Source organism: Cicer arietinum, chromosome 3, assembly GCF_000331145.2.
Source record: "Cicer arietinum cultivar CDC Frontier isolate Library 1 chromosome 3, Cicar.CDCFrontier_v2.0, whole genome shotgun sequence".
Classification (NCBI taxonomy): Eukaryota; Viridiplantae; Streptophyta; class Magnoliopsida; order Fabales; family Fabaceae; genus Cicer; species Cicer arietinum.
The window spans coordinates 56,970,432-56,990,426 of NC_021162.2; the positions used below are offsets into that span (position 1 = coordinate 56,970,432).

Below are 19,995 nucleotides of genomic sequence, written 5' to 3' on the forward strand. Positions count from 1 at the left end.
CTCTTTGATTATATAAATCTAATTTAATTTGTGATTCATATCTTTACGAATTGTCTACATCTATATTTTTTGACCACATCAACAATATTATAACAAATACTGCAAAACGACGGTAATTTCTAAAACTCTATGTCCACATAACAATCAAATAACTACACATATGATTTTCTACTACAAAGAATTACAAATATTATTTTAGATCCCAATATTCTTTGAGACAAAGTTATATTCAAATATCATTATAAATTATTATGAACATTTATCTTTAATCTTCAATACAGTATCTAACATATTTTTGCTGACATCAAAACAGTTAACCCTATACTAAACATATGTCTTTATTCCTTTCATTAAAGTGTAACCTTAGCCTTTACCATTGAATCAAACTTTTTGATGCCTATAAAAACAGAGTACCTTTCCTTTACTTCACTTCTTACTTACCAACAACAAAATCTCACTCACACACACACACACACTGCTTTTTATCTCCAAAATCTCTGCGTCATCACTCACATCACCACTAACCACACACCCATTTTTTTAAATAAAAAAAAAAAAACTCAATTTTTTTTTCTTCCCAAATCCAAAGCCACAAAAGCAGCACAAAATTACTCCACCATCTATACCCTTTGTTGCTTGAATTAAATCTTTCTGCTTCTTTACTTAGCTTTTTGACTATACACACATTATTTATAATATTAAAAAGAAGAATCCTCCACGTTGATTAATATATCTAAACTATTGAACAAGTACAGTAACAAAAAGGGTCTTTTATAATTCTTATATAATTCCACATTTCCACTACTTGTATTCTATATAATATAGTTCAGTTTCCTTCAGAAGATAGAAAAAAACTCATAGAGTCTATTTTCTTTTTCCTGCTTTTGCGGCTTCTAGCCGTCTTTGCCGTTTAGCTTCTGCTTTTTTCTGTGCCAATATTAAAGCGGTGGCTTTTATTACTACTCTTCAAAACTGTCACAAAAGAAACTAATAATAATAACCAAAGTGTTGCAGTTTCTGAACCTATATCTGCAAAATCTAATTGCATTTAAAGCTTTCTTATATGCAAATTCTATTATAGAGAGAAAGAATTCTTTAGCCATTATTAACCTATATCTTTCTCTCTGACACTAGCTTCTTTTTCTCAACTTAAGACATTCAATTACTCAACCTGTTTTGTTTTTCTTCTTAAAGGGTTTTTTTGGTTTTGGTTTTTTAACAACACTTTTGGAGAAAGAGACTTCACTATTACACAAAGGTTAGTTGAAAGTGATTTGCATTGGATTGTTTTTTTCCTCTCATTTGGTTTGTTCAACATGTAATTTCGTTGGTGCCCATTTCTTTTTTTGGTTTGGATTTTGTTTGTTTCAGTTAAAGTTTGAATCTTTTTCAGTTTTTTGGATCTGGGTTGTTTTTTTTTTCTCTTGGTAGTGATTGATCATATGTTTTGTTTTTTTGTTTTTGTCTTGTTTTGTGTTTTTTTTCATGTTTCAGATCCATCACGTTTTTAAGACACAGATTTTATTTTTTGAGAAAAAAGAAAGAAAGACAATGTTGCCTCAGAAACAAGGAGAGGAAGCAATTGTTAGCAGCTTCAATGAAACAGATCAACAAGAAGGAATTGGAAGAGAAGAAGAAGCAAAGGAACAACAAGATCAATCTGGTTTCAGTGTCAAAAATTTTCTTTGGCATGGTGGTTCTGTTTGGGATGCATGGTTCAGTTGTGCTTCAAATCAAGTACAAAATCACTTCACAAAAAAATCACTTTTTTATTAAGTTCATATTGATTAATTCATAGTTGTTGTTTTTTTTTGGTAGGTAGCTCAAGTGTTGTTGACACTTCCATATTCATTCTCTCAACTTGGAATGCTATCAGGGATTTTGCTTCAAGTTTTCTATGGAATACTTGGAAGTTGGACTGCTTATCTTATCAGTGTTCTCTATGTTGAGTACCGTACTAGAAAAGAAAAGGAAAATGTCAATTTCAAGAACCATGTCATTCAGGTGTGTTTTTATCTATGTCTTTCTATTCTTTCTGCTTTTCACCACCACTTGTTTCTATTCCCTTTCTAAATAACATTATTCACATCATCTTTGATTTTACAGTCAAATAAATAAAATTTAGGCACGTTGTTGTGATTTTGCAAAAGTTATAGACTCTGTTGTTTTTACAAAATGAACCAATGTGATTTAGTTAATTTTACCTTAAAACTTAACAAGTACTTGAAAACAAGAGTTTAAACATAGTTGCTTTAGAGTGTTTGATATTGTGAAGAATCATAGTGAGATACAACTAATATGGAATTGATTATAGTAGCAAATAAACACAATCAACTTCAATGAGTCATAAAAAATCTTGATGTTGATTTGAAGTTTCATTGGTGTGTTTAATATTATTAAGAATTGCACTCAAATGCAACTCATATGGCGTAACTTGAAGATTTGAATACATAAAAAATGTTGATGTTGATTTGAATTATTTTCATAAAAAAAGGGTGAATAGAAGTTTATACTAAATGAAAATTTGACTGAATTTGAAACTTATCGGAATGGATTTTCAGTGGTTTGAAGTGCTTGATGGATTGTTGGGTCCATATTGGAAAGCACTTGGACTAGCTTTCAATTGTACTTTCCTTCTCTTTGGATCTGTGATTCAGCTTATAGCTTGTGCAAGGTAACATTTTTTTTTTTTTTATAATTAATTTATGCTCGAAATTTGTCAACACTAGAAATTGGACTTTTATCTAATTATTTATTATAACAAATTTTAAATTTTGTTGATTAAAACAGCAATATCTATTACATAAATGACAACTTGGATAAAAGAACTTGGACTTATATATTTGGAGCATGTTGTGCTACAACTGTGTTCATACCTTCTTTTCACAATTACCGAATTTGGTCTTTTCTTGGACTTGGAATGACAACTTACACTGCTTGGTATCTCACTATTGCAGCCATTGTTCATGGCCAGGTAAATCAATAATTAAATTTTTTTTTATTAAAAAAATTTATTTTAAATATTTAATCATTATTGAATATTTACATGTGATTTTGTCTATGAAAAATTTTAAAGGATATAATTTAAATCTCATATGAAACAAATGTATAATGATTAATAGTAATTTTATTTTGTGGATTTAAAAAAAATTATATATATATATATATACTAAGTAAGATATGATTTTGGAAATAATGTTGCAGGCAGAAAATGTGACACATAGTGGTCCAAAAAAGCTAGTGTTGTACTTCACAGGAGCAACCAATATACTATACACATTTGGTGGACATGCAGTTACTGTGTAAGTTAAAAACTTAGAATACCCTTTTTCATATTAATGATATCCATTATTCTCTTCTTCTATTTCTATTTCACTTGATTCTTTTTCCTAGCTTCTCTTAGCAGCTTTTGCCGGTTACATCTTTTTTCGAGATCATAGGAAAAATCATGCAACATCTTTTGTTTTTTTTGAGGAAATAATAATTCACATACTTGCTAGGAAGAAAAATCAAAGGAAGATAAACTATATTGGATAATAAAATTTATGTGAAGTCTACTCCCTCTAGGATTTCTTTTCACTTTTTTTCTGTAAAATTTAATATGCATTAATAATTTTATTTTACTTACAATTGATTTTTTTTTTAATTTTTATTAGTTTTTATTATATCAATATAATTACGAGAATGATTTATTAAAATAAAAAATATTTTAGATAAATTTATTACTCCAATAATTTTTTTATTATCCATGAATTTTGCATAGGGAGAAGGAGTATAATGTAAATGCATCACTAAGTTCAAAAAATCATTATAGCTTCCAAGCTAGATGTCATCATAAGGTCATAACGTTTGTCATAATAGCATTTGTTCTTTTCTAATCACCGTAAGACAATAGTGTCCAATTTAATCAATTTAATTAATGACACATGCTGTCAGGTTATTGTATTTTTTTTAGTTCATCATAATTAATTAGCTCCTCAATATTAATTGTTGACTTAAGAAATACCAACAAAGATTTAGACAAGGTTCTTGGTTTAAATCTAAAAAATTAACATAATTTTATTAATATATTTCTCTGTCTCCAAAATAAATAAGTCATTTATTTATTAAAAAAATATATTAATAAAGAGAAAATATCATTTTTATTAAATTATTTTTGATAAATATTAATGAATTATAATATCGTAAATGTACAATAAAAATGAATTAAAAATTTTATAAATAATATTAATTGAAAAATATATATTAAAAATTAAAATAATTATTTATTTTAAAATAAATATTTTTATAAATTGATCAATTATTTCAAAACAGAAGTAGTATTATATTAACATTTGCAAAAATAACTCTTATTGAGTATACTACTTAGGTCCCTCACAAGCTTAGTAGTACACACAAGTCAGTGTCACAACAAACCAAGTAAATCACCAGCAATATTATTTTGCTAAAATATAAAATAATTAAATAGTAATGTCTCCTTAGAATGGTTTTTACCTTTTCACTTTCTTTGTCTTTTTTACCTAATCTAATCTCTTTATTATTAAAAAATAAGATATGATGTTTGGTTGGCTCCCACTATATTGTACTACTAGTCCCTTTTGTGTGTAGATTGTAAAAATAATAATGTATAGTAAAAACAAAGTGGTAATGGTGCCAAGAGAGTAAAGAAAAGTGAGTTATAATATCTTTAGCTGGTTATAGAAATTTCCAAAGTCACAACCAATTAAAAATAAAAAAATAAAATGTTTGCATTGGATTGCAGTGAGATTATGCACGCCATGTGGAAGCCACAGAAATTCAAGTACATATACTTGCTGGCAACTTTGTACGTTTTCACGTTAACGATTCCTTCTGCTTCTGCCGTTTATTGGGCCTTTGGTGATGAACTTCTTAACCATTCCAATGCTTTCTCTCTCCTCCCAAAAAACGGATTCCGTGACGCCGCCGTTATCCTTATGCTTATTCACCAGGTAATTTTTGTTTTAATTTTTTTTTACTCTGTTAATCAATTATAATTATTTGATATTTACTTAAATCACTTCAAAAGATATATGTTATATCACTTGTCATGTAAAAAACTTGCAATAAATGTTCCTTAAACTATAACAAAATCTTTTTTATATATAGTATTAAGATTATGTGGATTATATTCGAACTCATTAAACCTTCTTTGAAAATCAATTTTTTTTACTCTGTTAATCAATTATAATTATCTCATTAACACCTATTGTCATGTTAGTGAACTAAGATTATCTACTTTTGAAATAAATTGAAGAGTATTAGAATTTCACAAAACATAAAAATAAAAAATAAAATTCATTTCCCTGTCAAAAAAGAGAACTACTGCCAAATAGTTTCCCACCTTTTATTAGACTAATAAAAACTTAATTTAATTGGTAAACTATATTATTATTTTCATATCAATTTATCTTTCATATTAATATGTATTGTGAAAAGATATAATTAATTAATACTTTTTTTTTAATATAGATATGGTCACCAAAATAACTCATAAAAAACTAGACTAGTAAAGTGGTAAATAAAACCAAATTTATGCAACAAAAGCACCACGATAAATGCATTGGTTTACCTTGATGATGCCTTTTGTTAAATTATAAAAAAAAATGTTACAATATATGAACTAAAATTAAAAATAAAGGATTCTAATTTTTTTCCCATAATAAATTGGTGCAGTTCATCACATTTGGATTTGCTTGTACTCCATTGTACTTTGTATGGGAGAAGGTAATTGGAATGCATGACACAAAAAGCATTTGTTTAAGGGCACTAGCAAGGTTACCAGTGGTGATACCTATATGGTTTTTGGCCATAATTTTTCCTTTCTTTGGACCAATTAACTCTGCTGTTGGAGCTCTTCTTGTTAGCTTCACTGTCTACATCATTCCTTCCGCCGCTCATATGCTCACTTACCGAAAAGCCTCTGCGAGACAGGTAAATCTTTCGATGTTTTTAAAAAAATTTAGCGTCTGTTTGGTTTGTGAAAATATTTTCTATTTTCTATTTTCATTTTTCATTGTAAATAAAATATGCCACTTGTTTTACTATGTTTCCTGTTTTTGAAAATTTATGTGGAAAGTACGAAATCAAAATTACAATTAAAAGTTTATAATAAAGATTTTGTTACAAACCAAATCTTTTCAAGACACTCTACATCATAGGATTAGATTTAGTTATTTCATGTTATGTTATGAAATAGATGTGTATTGTTAGTTAGTAAGAAAAAAAGATGTTCATTGTTAGGGTAATGATTTTTCTTTAGGCTTTTATTTCATGTAAGTCTCTTTACATAATCTAAGATTGGTTTATTTGGATCATTTGAAAAAGCTATATTTAGTATTATTCTATGATGGCTACCTAATTATTTTATTAATAGTCTTAAGTTTGTTTTTTAATGATCAATCTAAATTAGATGTCTTTGGGAAATGACACATACTCTCTCCGATCTCAAATATAACAAAAGATGAGTCAAAGAAAGTTGATGTATTTAGTTTTAATTTTGGACTAAATACTTCAAATTTCGATGACCATTTTTTGCTTATATTTGAGACAAGAGGGAGTATGTGTCATTATCCTAAGATAACTTCAAAAGATATATGTTATATCACTTGTCTTTGATAGGCATTTTGTCATGAAGTTTGACTTATTCATATGATTTAATTAGGTTACATATAGAAGTATGATATGATTGTTACCTAATTATCTGCCTAATAGGCTTTTAAGATGTTTTTTAATGATAAAATATGCACATATATCATCACACTTATACATGTTATTTTATACTTCCTCATGTCAAGAAAAATAACTAACTTCACACTTAAAAAAAAAAAGTTAAATGTAATTAATCTTATTGATGTCCTAAAAAATAAGTGTATTATAAAAATGTCATTCATGGAAGCTTGTTCCATAAAAGTCATTGAAAATAAAACTTAAATTAATTAAAGAGTATTTTAGGATATACATTATAAGTAAGTAACTATATTTGCTTATATTTTAATAAAAAAATGACTTACTTTTTTTGTTTGTATTGGAGACTAAAGTAGTACATGTGGAATAGCATGAACATGGTACCAAACAGTTGATAGATAACCGAAAGTATATAGTTAGAGATTTGATTCCAAACTCATGTGTACTAAAGATTGGTTGAAGAAAAAATAATGTTTACATGGAATTTCCTTAAATGATGCATGGCATTATTGTAATTATCTGATATGAGTGGAGGGTAGAATTGTGATTTAACATTCCTTAGACATCCGCACTTGATGGGGACTTTCTCCTATATTCCACTATTAAATTAAAGTGACCACTATAGTTTAAGAGAGAGAAGAGAAAATGTACAAAAGCATTTAAGGCTTGAATTTGGAAACATTAGGAAAAGAGGTGGAAACTGGTGGGAAGTCATTTTCGTTTAGTTATTTTGCTACATACATACTACAGTTACTCTACCGTACTATATGCTTAAATTGAGCTGGCATAGTTGATTGATATATTTCCCCCAATTATTCACAAATTAGGACAACATTGGAAAATATTTTTGGAAAATAATTTCTATGTGGCATCATTATTGCTTCTATTTCTATTTATGGTATGTTTGTGAGTAATGCAATACTATATTGTTAGATTTTAAATTATTTGAACCGTATAGTCTCAAATTAATGATCTAACTTTTTGTTTCATTATTATTTTGTAGAATGCTGCTGAGAAGCCTCCTTTTTTCATGCCAAGTTGGACAGCAATGTATATTTTGAATGCATTCATTGTGGTATGGGTTTTTGTGGTTGGGTTTGGGTTTGGAGGATGGGCTAGTATGACAAACTTCATTAGACAAATTGACACATTTGGGCTTTTTGCTAAGTGCTACCAATGCAAGCCTCCTATTCCACCATCTATGGTAGGAGCACCACCCCCTCATGCTCTTCATCATTGAAAATTACAATTCACTCACCTCAATATACTCTTATTATTATTCTCTCATCATAGGTCCCTCAATATTTTGTAACATACATGGAGGGATATAGTAGTAAAATACTTCACCCCTTCATTTGGTGTGTGTGCTGGATGTATGTGTGTGTTTTGCAAGTTTTTTTCCTTTGTTTTATTATATAGTTTTTTTTTCTTTTACCCTTTTTAAGATTAGTTGATTAAAAAAAATAGTGTGGAGAATGGTTATGATTCCTTTGCTATAAATGCATAGGGTAATGAATTAAATTATTACATGTGTTTTGGTATCTTCCTTTTTATTTTATGTCTACTTTTTGAGATTGTATAAAGATTTTTGTTTGCCATTTATAATTTATTTTTTGTGGTAGTAGCTAGATTCAATCCTCATTATTACTTTGCATGTTTCCAAAGATACCAATGTGTAGAGAGATAGGTTTTGTAGTGTTAATGGGTTGTGTGTGGGACTTGTTTAATCACTCACTTCATGCCCTTAAGAATGGAACGTGGACCCGTTTTTATATTCACATGGGCCGCATGTGATTTCTTCTACTCTTCATGTGATATTCTTTGAGTGACAAATATTATTATTATTATTTATACAAAAAAAATATGTATAATGTATCTTGAATCATAATTCATGATGGATGAATCTTTCTGCCAGCATGTTATCACCCCATAATTTCATGTCATTGCATTTGTCTATTGGTATCCTTGATATTGTAATTTATCAAAGGAGTTTAAATGGGTTAATCACAAATATTGGGTTGGGAAAAGATTTCATTACTGGAAATACCAGAATCTTTATGTTATAAAGATAGATATACTTTAATATTTCTAAATTGACTATGGTGTGAGTACAGAACTATTTCGGTCAACTTTGACGGTTCGGTTGAAATCCACCTTATAAAAAATAACATCAACCCAGTAACTATATTGCAAAATACTATAATATTAAAAAAAAATTTGGCACCAACATTAGGTGAAATTGGCTGCAATATAGATTATACCAAGTGAAGGGAATCTATAAAACAAGATAATGTCATTGTTGTTCTAATGAGCAATAGTAATGACCTACTACGAGCACTTATTTATTTTTTTTAATTTTGCAACGTATAATTATTCGTTCCAACAATCATTTAATGGCAAATAAATTTAAAAACTTCAAACTGATTTTCTAAATGCACAACAATAAATATTAATGGTGTTAATAATAATAGAAGTTGAGTACTAACCTTTAAATTTGCACCTCCTTATTATTCTCAAGATAATTTGGAGTGTTTGTGAGTCGATTTGGTTCGATTTTGACTAAATATGATGTTTAAGTTGATAAAAAATATATGGTTTGGTTTGGTTCCATTTACAAAAAATTTAGATAAAATTCAAATCGAACCAAACTCGTGCATAACAAATTCATTTGGGTTGAGTTGATCGAGTTGCAACACAATAATTATATCTAAAACGTTGGATCAAAATTTTAAAATCTGGAGCAATGAAAACATATAAGAAAATATGATATTTATAATCCTAATTTTCACATTTTACTTTAACTATAAATATGATATTTATAATCTTAATTTTCACATTTTACTTTACTAAAAAGTTCAAAAGATTATATAGAGAAAACTTACACAATACACCGCACGGCATCATATTTATTAAAAAATATTAATATATAATAAGAAGATGACTGGTTTGAATACACAGACATGTAAATATAATATTCAGTGTCTGATACCCGAATTGTATCTCTTCGAATTTGACTGAGTTTGTTCAGAATTAGAGTCATTAATAAAATTGTCCAATCCAAATAGCATAGTTTGGTTCAGTTTTGCCGAAACTGTTGCACACCCCTAAAGACAACATCATTCAACTTTAGAATATTTGTCTTAAGACCATCTTAGTAGAGGAATATCCTAGAAAGAAATTAATGATGAAGTGCAATATCCATTAAAAAGATGAGCAAACAATAGCTTCATATCTAGGAGTACTTGTCACTAGAGATGTAAAAAAAAAAAAAAAAAACCAATAACTGATGAACTCGAAGATCTAATTGAAACAAATAAATTGGTCCAATTTTCATATTCGTGTCCAAATCACATCAATTCAATTTGACGTTTGTTGGTTTAAATATTAATTTCACGTTATTTGAAATAGACGTTTGTTGGTTCAAATATTAGTTTCACGTTATTCGAAATAGATTATAAGAGACTCAAACCAAATTACTATTATATTATTATTTATTTTGTTTCGACTATATTAATAGTGTTGTCTTAAAAAGTATGTTTTATTTATGTACTTTTTATTCATTAATTTTTTTTCGTTGTAGGTTATATTCTTATTTTAGTAGTATAAAAAGCTTATTATATCATGTTTGAATCTAGTGTTTGATATACTAACATAATATGATAAGTTAATCTATAACTCTGTCATATCATTTCTTTCTAGTTGAAATTTTTATCCTGAATATGAACTGGATTAGGAACTAGCAGGATAAGATAAAAACATTAATTTACTCAATTACTCTTATAAAATATAATTTAAAATATAAAATTAAAATATAATAAGATATAAATAAAAAATTATAAAATATAATCTAAAATATAAAAATATAAATCTAATATAAATATAAAAATAATTAATAGAATTTGATATTCAACTTAAAAATGAAATATTAATAGTTAATTTAAAAAAAGTTTATGATTTTATCACAAAGATAGTTTTGTCTTTTTATAAAATTTAATAAATTAGTATTCAAAATTATAAAAATATGAAAATTAATTGAAATTTTAAAATAAATATAATTTGTTTACAAGGGTATTTATGCTATTTACCTATAATATATATCATATCTTTATTTATATTCTAACAAATTAAATAGAATTTTTTAGTTACTCATGATTTAAAAAAATAAATTATTTATTTAGTAGTGTAAATGGATAGTTTTAAATATAATATTATTTCATTACTTATTTAATTTTTTAGTATTTTTTTGCTAATTAATAATATTTAAAATATAATAAATAAATTTAAAAAAAAACTAATATTTAATTATTCACAATTGTGATTTTGTTATTTAAATATTGATGAAATGTGTATCAAATACATAACGATAAAATGTTGTTATCTTGTTGGTTATCACGTGTGTATTAAACACTGAATATGATAGATAATGTTTGTGGTGTCACTATCATATTATATCCTATTATATTTCAATTTTATATCATATATCGTCTCTATCATATCCTATGTATCAAACATGCTCTTAGTATTTGAAAAATGTTAATTTTTTCAAAATAAGTTACTAAATTTTAAAGAAATGTCAAACCATTTGACGGGGACAAAACTTATTCATTCTTTGTTAAACTAAACTAAACCAAACCTATTATTTTTTATTGGTTTACATTTTTTTCCTCCTAAAATCTGAATCAAACTGACTCGTTACACCTAACACCAAAATTGCTCACCTTGTCAAACTTTAACAATACCAATACCCGTCCTTTGATTATCAATTTTCTCTTTTCATTCTCTTTTTGTTGTTATATAATTCATAATTAGCTTAAGTGTAATAGAGCTTTACAATGAGTAAAATCAGTTAGTTAGCTGATAGTTAGTGTGGTAGTTATGTGACAGTTAATTAGTTGCACAAATGACATGTATAAAGAAGCAAACTTAAAAGAGCAATTGTAGTAATGTAATGCAAATCAATAAAGCAGTTTTAATTCTCATGATTCTGCTTAATATTTCCTCTCTCTCAAAGTTTGTAAATCAAGTAAAAAGCCTCCATTGTCTCCAAAACTTTTCACGTTCTATTGTTTTTTTTACGTTCATTTCACATTCTCCCACAGGATAGGATTATGATTATAGAATATAGATACATTCATAGTACTTTCTTCCATTGTTGGTAGTCTACATCATCACCTGATATTGCAAATGGTTTATAAATTTAACAACGATTGCTTTAACATTATTATTTAATCGATCAATTTTTTTATGAACAAATTGATTTTCCTTTTCTTATTGAATTCTTGGATAACCATTAAATCATGAGTAATGTTGAGGCAACAAGAAAAGAAAAAAAAAAAAAGATTTTAATGCTTTTGGTATTCGGTTCTCTACGTAGAACCCAATATGTTTATGGAAATTGCAATATGCTTTTTAATGTGTCATATTTATTCAAATTGTTTGGGATTTGGTTTGGGTATATAAGGAGTTGAGATACACTATGTGAACTGAAAAACTTTGATTAGAATTACTGTTCGCTCAATATATAAAAAACTATATATCCTTTTAAATTTTATATGCGTCATGTAAAATTCAGTTTGATTAGAGAAATGACAACACAGAAGGAGTTGAAATACATACATAAACATGTAAGGACTAAAAAACCATCTAAAAGAATTTTTGTTACAACAGAAATTGCCAAGGCAATACAAACATCTGAAGTTGGATGATGACTATTAATTATTACATTATGCCATTTTGTTATCCCTCTAAAGTATTTACTTTCAAAAACCCAACTCACAAAGAGACCCATAAGGACCATCTCAGATAGCAATACAGACTGCTTGATTTTGAATGCTTCAAAATCCCCATTCTAAAAATGAATGAAGTTTGATAGGAATGTTATATGATTATTATATATAATTTTTATTATTTTTTTAAAATCTCAATTATAATATTAAAATATGAACTTATCCTTCAAAATCATTCTCTATAATAGACTGAGTTACCGATACTCGATAAATGTTTCACTCATAAGCATTCCCTAAAAGCTAGTAGTTGTCAAGGGGGAAGAACCCCAAAAGTTTCTTTTCATCAAATAAGTTTAAAAAAATTGTGACACTAAAACAGGCTCGTGATAGATCAAATGAAATCGTAAATACCACTTTTTCATTCTACTCTTTCGATATATAATATAATGGTTTTGAATAAAATTTAGGTTTAATTGCAGTTTTGATCCCCTATTTTAGCTGAATCGCGAAAGTAGTACCACCAGTTTGTTTCTCCCCAGTTCTGGTCCCCCCAAACAGAATTTTGGTCAAAAACTTAATGAAATTTCATTTTTTAAAGTCGTACTACACCATTTATAATCATAGATTCCAAGTACAATTGTTGCAAATAAAATTTTGAGGCGTGATGTGACTTAAATAAATGCAAAAAAATAAAATTTCATCAAATTTTGGACCAAAATTCTATTTGAGGGACCAAAACTGGGGAGAAACAAAATGGATGGACTACTTTTGCAAATCAGCTAAAATAGGGAGACCAAATCTGCAATTAAGCCTAAAATTTATATATATTTTTGCATATCGAACGCTGCTATAGTTACTTAGTACTCCAAGCAACTCAAACTACTCAGCTGTGGGATTTAAGAGTGAATCACACTAGCAATCTATCATACATATCCTAACTCCACCAACACTAGGAGTGAATCTAATTAAGAAATGACTGCATCAAAAAATGGCTACTTATATCGGAAATTTCAATGAGACACTTTATAATATACACCAAAATCACTGATATGACCAGAGAGAATGCAGAGATCGGAAATCCCACCAGCAAAAAGACAACAAATAAATATATAATCAAGTCACATAACTAAGATATTCCTGCTAAGGTGCATGTTGAAGAGACCAACTCAAATGGAAAGAAAAAAAATAGACGATGGTATGATACATTGAGATTTAGCATTTCAAAATCATGTTCACTCAAATAAATCAACCGAATTCTCAGTAGTGATTCTATTTTGGTTGCTGTCCCAGCTTGAAAATTCCAGGAATATGTCAAAAATTGGCAATACAATACAGGCATCTGAAGTTGGATGATACAAGATTATTACATCCTGTCTTCTCTCCTCCTTGGAGCACAAGTTATGATTTCATCAACTCTAAGGATCATCTTGGCGGCCTCTGTTGCAGATAGTAATACAGCCTGCTTGACTTTGAATGCTTCACAAATCCCTCAGTACACACAGGTCAAAGTACGTTAGCCAAACAGAAAACAGAAAGGAAGCATGTTGACTGTTGAGCTAGCAGCCTACTGGATACTTTTCCAAAATACAGCATAAACCTAGGTAAAATCACTGTGCTCTTCATCCCTATGTTACAATATACTCGGTTAATAAATGGTACACTGATAAGCACCCAAGCACTCCTTAAAAAGCTAGTTGTCCAGAGGGAAGAACAAGCCATATGAGTACTTTACTAGGGATTCAATCTAATTTAGAAATGACTGCATGAAACAGATACATGCTTATCTTGGAAAATTCAATGAGACATTTCATGTTATATACCAAAATCAACTATTATATGACCAGAGTGAATGCACTGATGCAGTGATCAGAAACAATTCTATAATCAAGTCAAAAACCAAGATACTCCAGCTAAAGTGCATCTTGAAGCAACCAACCCAAATGAAAAAAGAAACAAAGACCATACGATACATCAAGATGAATCTAGCACTTCAAAATCATGTTTTCTCAAGTAAATCCACTTAATTTTTAACATTGTACCTACAGAACCAGAGATGACATCCATTCCAGTGGTACATCTCCCATTCTGGTGCTCTTCACGGATCTGAGAAATCAACTCGGCGCTGTCCAAACCAGCATTATCAGCAATTGCTGTTGGGATAGCGAAAAGTGCATGGGAGAATGCCTCCATTGCAAGAGACTTTTTTCCTGGGGTTTTCCTAGCCAAGGCATCCACTTCCTTTGCCATCACCATTTCAGGCCACCCGCCACCAAGCAACACCCTGCTGTCATTGACAGTCTGAGATAGCACACACAAGGCATCATGCAATGATCTCTCGGCCCCATCAAGAACATGGTGGCTGCCACAAGAACAGATATGTCAGTCTGAAAGGGCATATAAAAATAAAAAAGCATTCAACCAAAATTGTTAAAAAACTGTTCTCTACTCATACATGCCCTGACCTACCATAAAAATGGATAGGAGCGGTGCTATATAAGGACATAAACTAACTGTAAAAAAAAAAGGACTTAAACCGACTTTGCATGATCGTACAAGAATATGTACGTAATAGCAAAAAATGTCCAACATTTAAGCAGTATAATTAAATCATTGGACAAAAATTATAAAAGGTACTTAGCTAAAAAAATAAAACAATAATAATTGAATTCATTAACCGTCAAAAAACCAGCACGGAAACAGTATAAAAAGGTCATTTGACTCATTTGTAATAAGCAATTCATAACATATACTATGATCTGCCACGAATAGACAGTGCAGTATTACAAAAACACCGCGAGAACAAGAAAACCTTATAAAAGAAAAACGATGATATGAAGAGATATGTTATATAGATTAAAATTCCTGAATATGTAAAAGAACCACATTGGAAAGGAATTTAGAATAACAAAAGAAAAAGTACCTAGCACCTCTCAGAACTATTGTGCACGTCTGCCCCATTGCAACACCAGAAAACTTAATCGATTTATCCTCACCAGTCATAATCTCTTCAATAAGGTCACAACGCCCAAGCTTAACAGACTCTGGGTTGTCAAAGGTTGAAGCAATTTCACCACCAGTTACCAGAACCAGACGCTCAATACCATCAAAATCAGCATGTCCAATAGATGCAGCCTTGGGAAGAAAAACAAATGAAAATGAAATAGTTTCATTGACTCCTGTTACCACCATTAGATCACAGTCACACCTATCAATAAATTGGTCCTTAATTTAATTACAAAGATGGAACAATTAAATTTTTGAAACTATCGGCTTTTAACATTTAGTAGCTCACTATAACCTTTGAAAGTAGCATTCAAAGTTGTTAGATACAAAAGAAAGATCTGCTATACAATATACAAAAAAATAATAGGGTGGACAATAAGGAAAATGTAGCTTTAGTCACCAACGCAGTTACTTATAACAGAATAATGATGATCTGAAGTGATATGTTATCCAGATTGAAATTCCTGAACATGTAAAAGAAGAACATTGATAGGAATTTACAATAACATAAGAAGAAAAAGTACCTAGAACCTCTCAGAACTGTTGTCCATGCTTGCCCCATTGCAACATCAGAAAACTTAATTAATTTACCCCCACCAATCATAATCTCTTCAATAAGGTCAGAACGCCCGAGCTTAACAGACCCAGGATTGTCAAAGGTTGAAGCAATCTCATCACCAGTTACCAGAGCCAAACAATCAATACCATCAAAATCAGCATGCTCAATAGCCAATATTCCCGCGTCAGCAAAGAGCTCCTCCAGAAAATTGTAAATCAACTGTCTGTTTACAAAACAGTTGATGCCATGACCTCTTTTTACCTAATCAAAAACCGACGACTAACAAGTTTGTCCTAGCCAAGCATTAGACTCGCAGCAATCTGAAAAGAAACTAAACCATCTTGTCAATTATTACCATAAAACATGAGCAATAAAAATAGATAAATCACAGAGCATGACTAATTTAATGAGAGACAAAACAGAACTTACTTGAGAGCCACGGCATCATGTTCATAACTTCATGCAAACAAAAACCATCACGCAACAAACAATTGAAGCTGTGGATGAACCTTATTCAATTTCATCAAAAGTTCATTGCATTTAATATTTGATCCTACAGATGTATGTTGTGAAAATTTTGGAAGTATCTTGTCTATATCAATATCTTTTGAGACTTTACAAATGCAAGCTAAGATGATAGAAGTTAATTTCGAGTCGAGAACAACATCCTTATCAGCCATTTGTTGAAGCACCGAAATAATTTTTTTCGTCTCTCCCATTAAACTATATCCCTTTAGCAAAGAATGAAACAACACAGCATCTGGTACATGACCACAAGAGACCATTCTCTCATAGAGCAACTTCGCCTCATCCAATTCCCCCAGTTTTAAGTACCTGTTTATTAATATAGAAAAGGTAATGCTGTCAGGGACCAAACCAAAGTTAAGCATCTCCAATAGCAATTCCTTAGAAGATTTAACATCTCCAGCTTTGAGAGTTCCATCGATTATTATATTAAACGAGAGAATATCAGGATCATGATTTGCATTTCTCATTTCTTGAAATAAATTCCTAGCCTGCTCTACACTACCTTCTTTGCACAAGGATGCCATTAGTGTATTGTATTCTGTTACTGCAGGTCTAATTCCGGAAGCTCTTCTTTTACTAAAAAGTCCTTTTGCAATACTTAGCATTTGCATTTTGCAAAGACCATTAATCAAGACAGTATAGGTCATTGAATTAGGGGAAAATCCCAAATCTACTGCATACTTAAATAACTCAAATGCCTTGGTAAGCTTTCCAGCATTTAGATGACCGTCGATCAAAATGTTGTAAGTTACTATGTTACCTGAGTGCCCTTTTTCAACCATTGTAGAATAGACCTTCCTGGCATCATGAAGACGCAATTCTTTGCAAAGTCCCTGGATTACCAAATTAAACGCAAAAACATCAGGCTTCATATGGAACTCCTTGCTTAATAACAAATTCAAAAGGTCCATTGCCTCATCAATTTTTCCAACTCCACATAATCCTTTCAATAATGTGTTGTAGGTAACCACATCAGGTTTCTTCCCCTTCTTCGCCATGGTTTCTAGAATCTTGAATGCATCGTCTACCCGACCTTCCTTACAAAGTCCGTTTATGATGACGTTATACGTTATATTATTCGGCTCTTCCCCCTTTTGTACCATCAAATCCAACACTTTAATTGCATCAGACGCCCTCCCATTTTTGCAAAGTCCATCAGCTAAAACCGTATAGGTAACAACATCAGGACGGACCCTACAAGTCGTCATATCATCCAACATTTTCGAGGCTTCTTGCCACTTCCTTTTCTTGCAAAGTGCATTCATCAAACAACTATAAGTAGCAACATTTGGAGCAACATTCTTTCCCAGCATCTCATTAAAAAGTTGTTTTCCCCTCTCAAGGTCACCTTTGTTACAAAATCCATTAATCAGAGTGGTATACACAAACTCATCAGCCTCCAAACCCATCTTCTCCATCTCTTCCAACAAAGCAAAGCCTTCTTCGACTGTTTCATTTTTACAAATAGCATCGATCAAAGTACTAAATGTAACTAAATTCGGTTTACAACCCTCAACCTTCATATCCTCAAACAAAACCCTAGCTTCAACCAATCTCTTAGCTTTACAAAGTCCATTAATGATTGTATTATAACTAAAACTATCAAGCAACATACAATTCCTCTTCATTATAGAAAACAAATCCAAAGCCTTATCACAATCACCATCAATTTGACAAAAACCCTTTAACAAAAGGTTCATATTATACACATTAACATCATAACCACGCTTTATCATCAACCCCAAGACCCCAAAAGCAAAACTTGACTTCTGGGTGTTGACAAAACTTTCAATCAAAGCACTCAAGGAGGTAAAACAGGGGAAGATAGAAACACTGACCATCTTAGAATGAACAGAAATGACAAGGTCATAGTGTTTTGCCTTTCGTAGGTTGTCTATGAGGGTGTTGCAGAATGAATAGGAGGGTAGTGAATTAGGATAGTCTTCAATGGAACGGTGGAAGTGGGAAAGGGATTCAGAAAGGGAATGAGGAGAATTGAGTTTGTTTGGTTGAGATTCTACTTGGGAGGTTGAACTTGAAAAATAAGAAGAAAGATGAAAGGGACGAATAGAAAAGGTGGATTTAGAAGGGTAAAGGAAGCGTTTTGTTATCATTGTTAGTATGTGAGGTTTTGGATGCGATTTGTTCACACGGAGGAGGGGTGATTCTCACAGCAGAAGGGACTAAGGAAGTGAAGAAGATGGTGGTGGTGGAAACTCTAAGGTTGCGTTTGATTCACAAAAAGCTATTCTCCAGTGATTGATTTGAGAAGTGGAGGGAAACAGAACAAAACATGGGATGATGGGAACTCAAATCAAGTGTAGTGAGTCACCTACACAGATAAATACACCTTGTCACATAATCAATCACAAAAAGAGGCATTTATATTCTATTTGAAAATAGCAGCAGCAACAACAACACCAATCATAAACTACATTGAAAAATTAAATTAAATTAAATAAATAGAAAAATAACAAGAACAACGGCAGATTGATAAGATGGTTTGGGGACAAAGAGATCATGTGTTCAACTCCTTCCTCTGACAAATTATAACAGAAATCATAAACTACATGAGATGAACATAAATAGAGAAAATGAATAAAAAAGAGAAATTACCTAGAGTGATGAACACAGTAGGAAGGGAGTGACTGAAAACTGAACCGGTCAGGTGAGAATATGCGGCGACCGTATCAGGAGAGAGGAGAAGGGAGAAGAAAGGCGGTAGCGTCTGGCTGAGAGTGGGAGGGAACACCGGAACACGGTCTGGGGTGGGGACACCCCGCTCGCCGCTCGCGTCAGAAACAGGGAGAGTGTTTACTCACGTTCTGAAGAAACAAACTTGTTAAGTAACCTAGTCCAGTTCGCAAACACCCGTGTATACTCTAAGGGACAAATATTCAAATTTCACTTAATTTTAATTTTAAATCTATTTTTTCTGTTTTATAAAATTTATAAAATTTATCATCTTATTTTAAAAATTGATAATTTTGATTTTTTTAACTAAAAAATATACGTGAGATATTTTAAATATTGTGACATATGATAGAATAATATAGAATGATTATATTTATCAAATTATAATAAAATATTATAAAATAAATAAAACAATACAATATTTATGATTAGCGCGTGCCCAATACCCCAAATCGGATAGAATGTAGGGATAGTAAGCTCAATCATACCAAACAAATTATGCTTGTTGATCAGACATGTTTTATATTTGATTTCATAATGTCCATCTATCTCTAATTGTGAAGATTAACTACAAACATTCCAAACCTCAAAAAAGAAATAAAAAGAATAGAAATTGTTTTTAATAAACGGACCATAGATAAATTATTGTATTTTTAGATACTAAAAACTATACAACCATTGCTATTACACCCTAATGTTGAAATACAACAGAGCAAATACGGTACCCTATTCAAGTACATCACAATAAATAAAAACAAAGGTAAACAAAACAGTTTCCTC

General features: G+C 30.2%; 2 protein-coding genes across 6 annotated transcripts; one reads left to right on the plus strand and one right to left on the minus strand.

The window, feature by feature from the left end:
• The first annotated feature begins 1,116 nt into the window (after positions 1-1,116).
• LOC101505743 (auxin transporter-like protein 2) lies at positions 1,117-8,246 on the plus strand. The gene is made up of 9 exons (XM_004492362.4): positions 1,117-1,258; positions 1,495-1,737; positions 1,819-2,004; positions 2,562-2,674; positions 2,791-2,974; positions 3,205-3,302; positions 4,763-4,970; positions 5,695-5,952; positions 7,709-8,246. Exons 2-9 carry the CDS (start codon positions 1,552-1,554, stop codon positions 7,943-7,945), a joined length of 1,470 nt encoding a protein of 489 aa, XP_004492419.1. The 5' UTR covers positions 1,117-1,258; positions 1,495-1,551; the 3' UTR covers positions 7,946-8,246.
• Positions 8,247-13,432: 5,186 nt separating this feature from the next.
• On the minus strand, positions 13,433-19,379 carry LOC101506063 (T-complex protein 1 subunit beta-like). Of its 5 annotated transcripts, none has more exons than XM_073365995.1 (4): positions 15,959-16,313; positions 15,352-15,636; positions 14,471-14,790; positions 13,433-13,907 (listed from the first exon to the last, which is right to left on the minus strand). In XM_073365995.1, exons 1-4 carry the CDS (start codon positions 16,036-16,038, stop codon positions 13,795-13,797), a joined length of 798 nt encoding a protein of 265 aa, XP_073222096.1. In that variant the 5' UTR covers positions 16,039-16,313; the 3' UTR covers positions 13,433-13,794. The 5 variants fall into 5 exon arrangements, 2 of the variants coding, with proteins under 2 accessions (XP_073222096.1, XP_012569022.1); XM_012713568.2 differs by having other exon boundaries at positions 13,433-14,056; XR_003471809.2 differs by lacking the exons at positions 13,433-13,907; positions 14,471-14,790 and adding exons at positions 16,423-18,853; positions 19,138-19,378 and having other exon boundaries at positions 15,423-15,563.
• Between the last annotated feature and the right edge of the window lie 616 nt (positions 19,380-19,995).

Excerpts from the sequence above, each read along its gene's own strand:
- LOC101505743 (XM_004492362.4), top strand. The coding sequence starts at position 1,552 with ATGTTGCCTCAGAAACAAGGAGAGGAAGCAATTGTTAGCAGCTTCAAT. Across the intron at positions 3,303-4,762 it reads GGTGGACATGCAGTTACTGT|TGAGATTATGCACGCCATGT; the intron begins GTAAGTTAAAAA and ends ATTGGATTGCAG. Across the intron at positions 5,953-7,708 it reads GAAAAGCCTCTGCGAGACAG|AATGCTGCTGAGAAGCCTCC; the intron begins GTAAATCTTTCG and ends ATTATTTTGTAG.
- LOC101506063 (XM_012713568.2), bottom strand. The coding sequence starts at position 16,038 with ATGATTGGTGGGGGTAAATTAATTAAGTTTTCTGATGTTGCAATGGGG. Across the intron at positions 15,637-15,958 it reads ACAGTTCTGAGAGGTTCTAG|GTGTGACTGTGATCTAATGG; the intron begins GTACTTTTTCTT and ends ATTTATTGATAG. Across the intron at positions 14,057-14,470 it reads TGTCATCTCTGGTTCTGTAG|GGATGAAGAGCACAGTGATT; the intron begins GTACAATGTTAA and ends ATTGTAACATAG.